At 29.6% G+C, this 12,291-nt stretch overlaps 1 protein-coding gene and 1 long non-coding RNA gene across 2 annotated transcripts; both read left to right on the top strand.

The window, feature by feature from the left end:
- Window positions 1-264: 264 nt before the first annotated feature.
- Window positions 265-1,254, top strand: LOC108459628 (gibberellin-regulated protein 4-like). Its single transcript, XM_017759029.2, has 4 exons — window positions 265-430; window positions 542-583; window positions 662-695; window positions 857-1,254. The coding sequence occupies exons 1-4, from the start codon at window positions 368-370 to the stop codon at window positions 1,036-1,038; spliced, it is 321 nt and encodes a 106-aa protein (XP_017614518.1). The 5' UTR covers window positions 265-367; the 3' UTR covers window positions 1,039-1,254.
- An 8,147-nt stretch (window positions 1,255-9,401) lies between these two features.
- Window positions 9,402-11,720, top strand: LOC128291428 (uncharacterized). The gene is made up of 2 exons (XR_008281206.1): window positions 9,402-9,561; window positions 11,420-11,720. It is a non-coding gene; the product is annotated as an uncharacterized LOC128291428 (long non-coding RNA).
- The last annotated feature ends 571 nt before the right edge of the window (window positions 11,721-12,291 follow it).

Raw genomic sequence — 12,291 nt, 5'->3', positions numbered from 1 at the left:
ATTAAGTATTGAATTTAAGTTATAAATTAGTTACTTAAAATTAAATAGAGTATAATTAATTTTGATAAATGATAATATAATTTTAAATAAAATAAAAATAAAATAAAAACTAAAGTTTTTACCTTGATCTCTCATATTAGATACACTTGGAAGTTTTTTTTACCTTGATGTCTTATATATTTGTTCCTAATATGTATGAGCTAAGTGAAAAAAAAGTACCCTTCCCAAAAAGTCCCAACCTTGTTGACATGAAATTCTCTATAAATGCTCCACACTCAAAACCTACCTATCTTCACCTCATACCCTCTTCCTTCGTTACATCACATTTCCCTTTCACTTCCTTCCTTGCTTTGTAGCAATTAAGCCAATGGCAAAACTTGTGGCTGCTTTCTTCTTGGCTCTCATTGCCATCTCCATGCTTCAAGTTATGGTGTGTATCCAATCCTTTTTCTCATTACATTCAACTATTAAAATCAAAATTCCATTGCAATTTCCAGAAATTGAAAAAGTTTTCCTTTGATTTAATTCTCTTCATTTATAGGTCTTGGCATCGCATGGACATGGAGGTCATCATTATGATCAAGTAATGCTAAATCCCTTTATTAATATTTTCTTAAGCCTTTTGTGAAGAAGTTAATTCTCACATTCTCTTGATCTGCAGAAACATTACGGCCCTGGAAGCCTCAAGAGTTACCGTAAGCAAATTTCAACTCATCTCACATTTTTCTTTTGCTTTTCTCTTAAAGATCTCATCTGAAACATTGGAAAACAGTAACATGGTATAAAAGAAAAAAAAGAAGAAAACCCAGTAGTAAAAAGTTTCATAAATATTACTCTTTCTTGAATGGATGAGCAGAATGTCCATCACAGTGCTCGAGGAGATGCAGCAAAACCCAATACCATAAACCATGCATGTTCTTCTGTCAGAAATGTTGCAACAAATGCCTGTGTGTGCCCCCTGGTTATTATGGGAACAAAGCTGTTTGCCCTTGCTACAACAATTGGAAGACCAAAGAAGGAGGACCCAAGTGCCCTTAAAAATTCTTATTTCATAAATTATGCCTAATGCTTATTGCTAACAAACATATGTTTGTTGTTCTAATCATATGGTTATTATTACCGTCTGTTTTTTTTTTTTTGTAAATGTGATGGGTTTTGTATCAATTTGTCACTCCATTGAGGAACCATACCCTCTAAATGAGAGTGGCTAAACAAAATTTTATTAATGAAGGGGTTATTTACTTGCTTATCTAAGATTTTCTTTTTTGTTTTTGAAGATTGGGACATTGGGTTACATGTGAATTTTAGTGAAAAATTAAATCAATAAATTTTTTTTATCCAGAATTGAGAGGAAGGGATTATTCAAATTTAAATCCGTGATACGATGTTAACATATAAATAATTTGTCATTTTATCGATCATATTATATCTTGTACAAACATTTTAAAAAGAATGGATTCAAATTTGGTGGTGGCTAATTGTTGTTGCAGAATTTCAAAGCTGAATCAATTTGTTTCTCTGGATCTGTCTTTTTGCCCTAAATTAGAGGGGAGATCTACTCATAGGATTTGGATATGGAACATGTTTGTCTCTTGGAGAGCCGAATTGTTGTAATAATTAAGGATATACCCTAAATTGTCAAATACACTATTTTGTCTTTTTCATAATTGTAATATACCCAAAAAAAAAACATTATTGCATTATTAATTATAACTTTAAACGAATTAATGTACTTCGGAAACACCAACAACATTAAATTAATTAGTTTTTGGAAAATCCAAGAAGTGCAAGTGGTACTTATCCATCCTTTGATTAAATTTGGGCTCAAGTTGTACAGTGTTGGGCCGTTACCATGAAGATGGGGGTATAAAATATTTTTATTTTAGACAAATAAAAAAAATTAATATCTTCAATAATTTATTTTTTAAACATATTTGATAATTAATAATAAATTATTTGTTAAAATTTTCAATGAAAAATGTTGAAAATGATAAGTTGGTACGAGTTATGTATCACTTAATGAATAATATGTTAAGTTAATTTATTTTATTTATTTATTTTAAAGATTATATTATCTTTTAATTATTTTGATGACTATCTTATCAATTATATGATTATTTAAATTAATTATTTTGTTTAAAATATTGAACTCGAATTTCACATTGTTCTCTATTTAAGATTTATAATATTTATTTTATTCCAAATTTTAATATGTATAAAATATTATTTAAGATTTGAACTTTGTTTAAAATAATATTAAATGTTTAAAACTTAAGGATAGAAATGTAAAATAAAATTTTTCATAATTTAAATTTTGAATTTATTAAATAGTTTAATTATGTTTAGTACTTAATTTTAACTAACATACCAAATAAATTTTATAATTCAAAATTAATACTTAAATTTTAATAACTTAATTTTCAATTTATCAAACAATACCTTATTTTTTTTAGTAATGTTTATCTTAGTTAATTTCATAATATTGAGTAAAACTGTTTAATATTTGTAGACATATTCACTTAAGTGACAAAATTAAGCTTTAAGAAATTTGATGTAAGATATATGTATATTTTATATTTAAATTTATTTTAAATTAGGGATGATATATATTTTTTAACTTAATTCTGTTTTGTACTTATTTAATTCATTTATAGGTTGAAATATATTTCATTTTTAGTTTAATTGTACTTTATATTTATTCAATTTTAGTTATAATTATTTAAATATATATTATTTATAATTTTACTTATATTTGTAACCTTCTTAAAAATATTTATAAAGCAACAATATATTCTTCATTAAAAGTTTTAAAATAATTACAAATATAAAAATTTTAAATTCAAACTGAGGTTGGCTTTTCAATAAAACAATCAATTTTATTTAAAAATAAATTTAAACATAATTTCCTAATCAAGCTTTTCAGAATTGGTATATGTGAAGTCATTAGTTTGTTAGTTCAATCGATCTGATCAGTCCAGATAATTTGATTAAATAAATTATTAAAAAGTTAATGAAAATTAAAAAAAAAAAACTCAGTTCAACTTATTTTTTAGACTAAATAAATCGATTTGTATCGATTTTTGAGTCAATCAATCCAAAAACTTTTCTTTAGACTGATAACTCGATTGATTTTAATCTTATCGGTCCAATTCAAATAAAATTGGATTCAATTGTAAATTTAAGTTGAGGAGTTACTCATGCTTCGCAACAGATGTTAAATAGAAAATTCAAATATGGCTACATAGAAAGCCATTAAATTATCTCTGGCTACAACAAAAGGGGTTAAATCATGTTATACTTATAATTTATAAAAGTTGTGAGTTTAATTTCTATATTTTGATTATTTTTAGTTATTATATATTTTAAATTTTAAAATTCAATCATCATCAAACAATAACTATAAAATTAGTTAAGTTAAATTTTGTTATTTCTAAAATTTCATCGTCAAACATATTACCATTTGTATAATATCATGTTAGCATATTATTTTTACATATTACTTACTAAAAATATAGTTAAAGGATTGATGAATGCCATTTATGTCAAGACTAAAATTTCAAAATTTAAAAAGTATAGGAACTTAGAATGATCAAATTGAAAATATGGCTATATCTACAACTGTATGCATAGTACATGACTAGTAATTGAAATTAATTTAATAAATTTAACTGCTACTATTTAGGTTAGGACTAAAATTTTAAAATTCAAAAATATAAAAACTAAAATTAATAAATTACTAAAACACATTTAAATCTATAACAGTTTTAAAATATAAAAATTAATAATAGAATTTAACCTATCACTATTATGAAAATTAGAATTATTAACAGTAGAATTAAACTGAAGCAATTTTATATTTAATCAATCAATTTGGATGGATAAAATTATGATAAACCAAAGGCTTAATGTTAGATTTGGCATTTGAAGTTTGACAAACTTTCTATATTTGAATTTTCGAAAAAATTGTTGAGTATTTTAACTTTAACGTGGTTTATCAATGTTACACCTATGAGTAACAGTTTTAATTTTTTGACATGTCATGACACGTGGTCCAGTTAAAATGTGACACATGGCCTTTCTATTTAATTTCCCCCTTTTGTAATTCAACCAGGGACCAGAAAGAAATGTACCTTTACGTTTTTTAATTAGAAAAAGGAAAAAGTTAATTAATATTTTTTAACTTTAAAAAATAAAAATAAAAACAATCCAGAAAATTAAAAAAGCCATTATCTCCTCAGTTCTTCCGGCCAAAATTAAGGATCCGTTTGTTTGCATATAAAATAACTTTAAGAAAATAATTTCTGAAAAATGACTTATTTTTTTGAAAAAGTTAATACTTTTGATGTTTAGATGAGTATGTGTAAAATATTTTTCATTGCTTGGTAGATTTCATGAAAATTTTTCATAAAATTGTTTTAAAATGAAACAAACATACATTTAATAATTTATATCTATTAAAATTATATTTTACATTTTTTATATATTGCAATGATTTTATTTATAAATAAATACAAATATATAATAGTACCCAATTATTAAGTTAAAATATTAACAGTCATAAATTGAAAACAATTAAAGTGAATAGATGATTCATGATTGTGTTATAAAAAAGATTGAATAAAAATAAATTAGCGTCCAAAATACAATTAGTACTACAAATTAATAATATTATCCAAGTGCATTAATTAGTAATACACCACATGATGACTACGATATTGTCCAACTGCATAATTAGTACTAAATATAATAATATTGTCTAAGTGCATATTTAGTACTACACCACATTAATACATTGATATCTTTAACCTTGGGAAAATTTTTGAAGCCAAATTTTTCTATGCTTCGTACTTTTAGCCAAGAAAGCTTTGGCCTCAGATTCACAACCCACAAGATAATCAAACACACAAAAAAGGAAGTCATCATCAAATCCTTCCACCTCTATCGATATCACTTCTCCATGAAGATATGGTGTCTTATCCTCAATAAATTGTTCCAATGCAATAGCAATCTTACTAAGTTGTTCACCCACAAATTTGATTTCTTCATTAACGAAACTTTCTTGAGTATTTTTCCTTTTATGTTTAGATGTGCCAGATGAATATGCTTTTGTTCTTACCTCCTAATATCTTTATTGTCGCAATTTACAGGCACTGAATCTTGATTATCATCATCCAAGTCTATGTCAGCAAATATTCTGGCAAAACTCTTTGTTGCCATATTTTTGCCAACAACCAGAGCCATTTTATCATAATGATCAATGCTTTTGTTCAAAAATGGTTCATACTTCTTGTGTGCTTGTAACACTCCTAACCCTTATTCGTTGCCGAAACAGGGTTACGAAGCATTACCAAACATTTCATATCATTTAACATACATATCATAAACTAATCATAAATAACTCATATTGTCCCTTGTATGAGCCCTCGAGGCCCAAAATACACATTAGATGTAACACCTTTAACCCGTATCCGTCACCGGAATAGGGTCACGAGGCATTACCAGAGTTTACAGAACATTTTTAGATAAATCGAGTCAAACACTATTCATTTCCCGATATTAGTCATAATATTCCTTAAATGGACCCTCGAGGCCCAAAAATGCATTAGAATCGATTCGGGACTAATCGGTATCTTGAGGAAATTTTTCGCAAACTTCCAAAATTTTTTCCTTACTTATAGGAGTCACACACCTATATGAACAAACTAAGGCTGTTTTCCAAGCCCTATTTCTCACCCATTTCATCCAAAACCTGTGCAAAACTTTCCCAATACCAACCAACCAATTCAAGCATTATTTACAAGCCAATTTTAAACATTTAACATGATATGTATGCTTTAAATCTTAATTCATATATTACATTTCTAGAACATACATGTTTAAATCTAATTACCCCAAAATGTACCAAGCATACATGTATAACCATAATTTACTTTATAAACATACCAAAATCAAGTCATTACTAGCCATTCCAATGGCTAGATTACATTCATCCAATTCATCATTAACATTGGTACTAGTAGCCTATACATGTCATTATACCAAAATAAAAACATTTTTGCATACCAAAATGAATAGGTTGATAGTGTGATGATGCTCCGACTTATCTCCAACCTTTTCGAGCTTCCGAGCACTATAAAACATAGAAAATAAAACCTAGTAAGCATTTAATTCTCAATAAGTTCATGTAATTAAAAACTAACTTACCAAGTGTTTCTATTAAATTTAATCAAACATGCATGCATTCAAGTAAATAACCATTATCCTATCATATACAACTTCATCATCAAAGTTAGTCAAGCAATTACACATAATATCATCACATAAATGAGCTCATCATATCATAATTTATACTTGCTTATAATTCCATACCACATGTACATTTTCAAGAGAAATTCATTCAAACCCATTAACCATTTTCTAAGTTTTTCCCGTTGAAATTATCGGAATATCGATGGATACTCTCGTATAGTACACTTAAAGTGTACGAAACTCTCGAGCCACCTTTTCAAGTCATTTGGGTAAATCATATACTTCGATGCTCACACAGAGCTACGGTAGTCCACAACTTATATAGAATTACTACCAATACATCGATGCTCATACAGAGCTATGGTAGCCCACAACTTATGCAGAATTGCTACCAAACACTATATCTATACCTTGATGCTCACAAAGAGCTACGGTAGTTCACAACATATGCAACTACCAATTACTATGCTTGTACCTCATAATGCTTGAGAGACTTATTAGGATTACTCGTCCGAGCTAAATCCTGTCTGCGACATATGCAGAATCACCTTTACAATAATCCATCAAATTTTCTATATTCAACAGGTACTTATTTCTTTTCTCAAGTCATGTCAAACATACGATCACATTTTATATATTTTAAATATTCAATTAACATTCATATCACATAATCATACAATCCGACACTTCAAGAATCAATATTAAGTTACACGAACTTACTTCGATACTTGTTTATATACAAAAGTCTACTAATCAGGGACTTTTTCCTTTCCTCGATCTAGCTTCATATTTAAGTTTTTCGGATCTAAATGAATAAGTTAATCATCAATTTAATACATTTCATATTCATTTGGACTCAATTTACACTCTAGGTAAAATTACTATTTTGCCCCTAATTTTTTTGTTAATTCCAATTTCGTCCCTAGGCTTGAAAAATAAAATTCATGCAATCTAATCCTTGTTTCAAGCCTAGCTAAAATTTCCATATATCATTTACAGCACTTATGTTTCACAAAATTTAGAATTTTTCTTTGAATTTCATAAGTTTACAATTTAGTCCCTATTGCAGAAAACTTTTAACTCATTCTTCAATTTAATCCTTTACCCAATTCTAACTTGAAATTCTATCAATTCAACCCCTAATTCATCAATTAATTAAACATAAACCATGTCCAAAAATCTACTAACTTTCAAAATTTCAACATATACTAAGTATTATTTTGTTCGGGATCATAAAACTCAAAATTACAAGAAAATGAGTTAAATTGAATTTAAACCCTTAAACCCTAATTTCTCCTTTTCTTTTCTTTGTTTCTTTTCATTTGTTTTACATCTATATATAATAATATAATATATATAATGTAATAATATAATAATATAATAATATAATAATATAATAACATAATAATATAAATTAATATATTACTTATTTATTAAGTTAATATAATATAATATATATATATTTTTAATTAAAATATCTTTGATATTTTTATTGTAAATCGCCTCAACATTTAAAAATGGCATAATTGCCTATTTGGTCCTTTTAACTTTCTTTAATTTATAATTAAACTTTTACCCTTTATGCAATTTAGCCTTTTTCATAATTACTCCTAATTAAGTCAAATTCACCTAATCAAAACCTAATTAACTACACAAATAGTTTCGTAAATATTTATTAAAAATATTTATGAATTCGATTTACCGGAACGGAGTCCTGAAAATTCACTTTTATTATTATTATTTGGTCATTTTTAATCAATTAACTACAAAACCAATAAAATTTTCTTATCAAAATTTTCATGCCACCTTTCTATCATAATATAGACCATGTCATAATATTAAAATAAAATTTTCTTTTTAGCTCAGATTTTTGGTCACTAAACTACTGTTCTAATTTCACTGAAATTGGGTTGTTACATTTGAAACAAATCGGGACTAAACCGTAAAATTAGAGAGTTTTGCACAAAACTTCAAAATTTTTCCTAGGTGCAAGGGACAAACGCCTGTGTGGTCAGGTCGTGTGGCTTACACAGTTAAGAGACATACCCGTCTCTTAGGCCATGTGGGCATTCGAAATAAGGGCACACCGTCATGTCTCAGCCGTGTACAAATTAGGGTGCTTACTGACTTAGGTCACACGGCCAAGCCACACGCCCGTGTGCTAGGCCATGTGAGCATACCGACTTGTGAAATTAAGGTGCAGGAGACACACGACCAGACCATACGCCCGTGTCTTTGCCTATGTAGATGAAAATAGGCCATTTCATGGCCATTTTTCTCACCCTTTTAGGTAGCACTCTAAGCACAACATTTTCACACATCAATTAGCCCTCAACCAAGCATTTAAAACAAGGAAAAATCATGTTTTCAACAAAACATATCATCACATATACACAAATACCCAACTTACTTATTTAGTCCATTTAACTAAACTGCTAAAGTTCCCTACCAATTAAATAGATAAAAACATACATTATTTAAGCCAACATCACAAATTTACTTCATATCCAAAATAATATATATGTATATATATTTAAGATGATTATATAAACAAAACATCATCCCTAACCTTTATATAAGCCAAAATTTGGTCAAAACCATACCATCCCTATACATGCCATATAAATCATTTTAAACGTACAAAAACTACAGGAATAAGTTAGATAGTGTGACTTGATGTGTTGATCCGATCTTCCGACCTCACGAAAGTCTACAAGGACATTAAACAACACAAGTAATTTTAATAAAGCTTGTAACGCCCCAATTTTCGGGAATTCTGTGAATATTGACAAAATTTCATGCTTTGATTTTGTCATTTGTGAGTGAAATTATGAAATAGGACCTATGTGAAAATGTTTGAAAATGCTATAGGCTAAATTGAAGTGGCCAAATAAATAGGAGTGCAAAATAGGAGGATTTGCATGATAAACCTCCCATTTTACATGAAGTGGCCAGCCATCATGTTGTTGTAGACAAAATGTACACTTGATATCCATAATTTATGTACAAATTGATACAAATTGATAATGGGTTAGGTAAATGTTTCATGACAATGGATTAGGTAAATATTCCATGATAATGGGTTAGGTAAATGTTTCATGATAATGGGTTAGGTAAATGTTTCATGATAAGAATTTCATGTCTTTTGTATTAAAGAATTAAATAGATGAAATATGAAGTTTTATTAAAAGAAAAAGGGGTGAAAAGAACAAAGTTTTGTCCATCTTTGTTCATCATAGCTGAAAGTTAGAGAAGAGAAAGGAGAGGAGAAAGCTCTTGAGTATTCGGTCATTAGGAGGAGGAAAATTGAAGGTAAGTTCTTGGTACCTTGCTTTTATTTTGAGGTTCATGAGTTCTTCTTGATTCTACCTTAACTCTTGAAGTATATTTTGATTTTTGGTTGTGTTATGAGCATTTGGTCATGAATTAAAATGAAGGAAATGGTTGTTGTTTCATGTTCTTTTGATGAAAAATGAAAGATATGTGAAGTTGAGCCAAACAAATGAGCATGCATGTGCCTTAGATGCTAAAGGGAAAAATCGGCTAACATGTTGTGCTTTAAAATGATGAAATAGAGATTATGCTTAAGTAAAAATCATAGATATGTGATGATTGATTGGTGATATACATGTTTAAATAACATGCATGCAAGATAGGTGTATGAAAGAGTGATTTGGTAATAAATCTGCTTGGGACAGCAGCAGTAACATGAATTTGGAAAATCACCATATATTGTGGGAGATGAATTAGAAGCTGAATAAATTATTTAATTAAAGCTTATTGAGTCTAGTTTCTAATGAAATAAACAAGTACATATTTTGAATTCTGTACAATGAGAAATTTGATTCGTAATGAAGAGTGGTCAGATTAGTCAAACAGTGATACATGGGAAAGTTTGAGAAAAATATGGTATTGATTGGCTAAACAAAAAATTTTGAAAATTTTATGCATAGAAGATATATGAGTCTATTTTCAGGGAAAATTAACGGAACTTGATTTGGAGTTTCGTAGCTCCAGTTATAAATAATTTAGTGACTATTGCTCAGGAAGACAGCTTGCAGTGAAATTATGATTATGTGGTAAACATTGACAAAAATTTGTTAATGAGTTGCTTATTGATTTCTTATAAGCTTACTATGATCTGTAGGTGTGGTTGGCCGAATATGGTATGGGGTTAATATGTAGTTCATGTTTGAATAGTTAGATTAACGTATTAGTAATCCAATTGTAGGCAGTTCGTGTGTGTGGATCTCGTCGATATCGTCATAGCAAACAGTGTGTAACTGACACCTCTCATAGACTAGATTGGCAAAAGTCAAAAGCGAAATACTAGAAAGTTGGTATTTTGGGAATTTATGAGTGTCTTGAATGCTCGTAAGATAGTTGGGTTTGTATATTTGGTAATCTAAAGTAATAAACTGTAGTACGCGTGATTTCGTACATTTTGATAATTTGGGCTTAATGGGCCAAAGATCGGGTTTATGGGCCAACGGGCCCAATTCGGTAAGTATGCACGGTAAGTGTTCTGATAGTACGTAAATAGTTAGGATATGCATGAAAACCCTAAAAGTAGCTAAATTACTATAATACCCCTATGTATGGAAAATTACTGTTATACCCCTAGGTGCAAAATTACCGTTATACCCCTAGGGTTAATTTTGACTGAAAAGCATGACGATCTGATTCTGTATGATGTATGCCATGATTATATATCTGTTGCATGGGGACATGGGTTATATTATGGAGGAAGCGTTACGGTGGCTATGCCACAAATATCGATCTGGGGCTCGCCACAAATATTCGATCTGGTGGCTCGCCACATATATCTGCTTCAGTGGCTCGCCACGATTATCAGATCTGGTGACTCTGTCACATTATTCTGCTCAGCAGCCATGCTGCAAATTCGTGGTGTGTAGCGATTGGGTGGGTCGAGTTGTCTCCCCACGGTGTAAGGTTGGTACGGGGTGTATCTGATTGGATATGGTTGGGTTTCGCATAAACATGTAATATCTGTTACGTTACATTATGGGCCTATGGGCTTTATTCGAATTTTGTTCGGGCTAAGGCCAACTTATTCTATGTCTGTGGTTTGAGCTGATATAGGCTATGGTTGGGTTAATTTACACACTGAGTTTCCCCAAACTCACCCCTTTTATTTTCATCCACGCAGGAAATCCCCAACCATAGTAGGCTTGGAGCTGTGAGGGAATTCGGAGTGGCCACCCGTTCTGAAAGTTTGGTTTTCTTCTGGTGAACTGGACATCGTATTATTTACGTTGAGGTTTGGGTTTTTAAATGTAATAAGGCCGCTTAATTATTTTTGATGGTTTTAATATGTATTACTAAGATAGGTAATACTTATTTTAACTGTTGAAGTTGGATAGCTTTAGGGTGCGTTTTAAAAAATAACAGTTGATTTCAAAATAACACGACAACAAGCAAAGCTTCCGTAATGAAAGTATTTTCCAAAATTAATCACTTTTCCTAAAAATGACTTAATCAAATCGGTTTCCTAGAAATATCCATGACGTTAAGGGTGGCAATGGTGGTATGCATGTCTAGGATTGGATCCGAAGGGAGCTTGGTACTTAAGCAGTCCGATGGACTCACCACCTCTTTTCCGGTTTTCTACCTGGTGCATAGCTTCCATTCACTTTAACGCTTAATAAATTAATCTTTTGAACATCAAGTACGATTTTTTGGACTTAGAATGGAAATTTTTTTTTAACGTTTTTGATGTGGCATGTCGGATCCGGCCATAACTTCTGGGCCGGGTTTGGCGTGCTACAAAGCTTAGTAAGTTCGATGGGTTAAACATAAATCTTACCAAACCTATTATAACTCATCAATTAAATAAATTCATTCAATGTAAACTTCCTATCAATCACAATTTCAATCGATGAATACACTTATTTCAAATCAATATCAATAACAAATAATATGTCTTTCAAATTTCAATTACATATTCACTTACCAAATCTTCCCAAATCGGAGAACGGCTTACGGATAAGAGTACATCATTTTCAGAAGCCCGAAGGCTGA

Source organism: Gossypium arboreum, chromosome 4, assembly GCF_025698485.1.
Source record: "Gossypium arboreum isolate Shixiya-1 chromosome 4, ASM2569848v2, whole genome shotgun sequence".
NCBI lineage: Eukaryota > Viridiplantae > Streptophyta > Magnoliopsida > Malvales > Malvaceae > Gossypium > Gossypium arboreum.
Note: the sequence above shows the minus strand (reverse complement) of the source record. Positions and strands in the feature narration are given on the sequence as shown.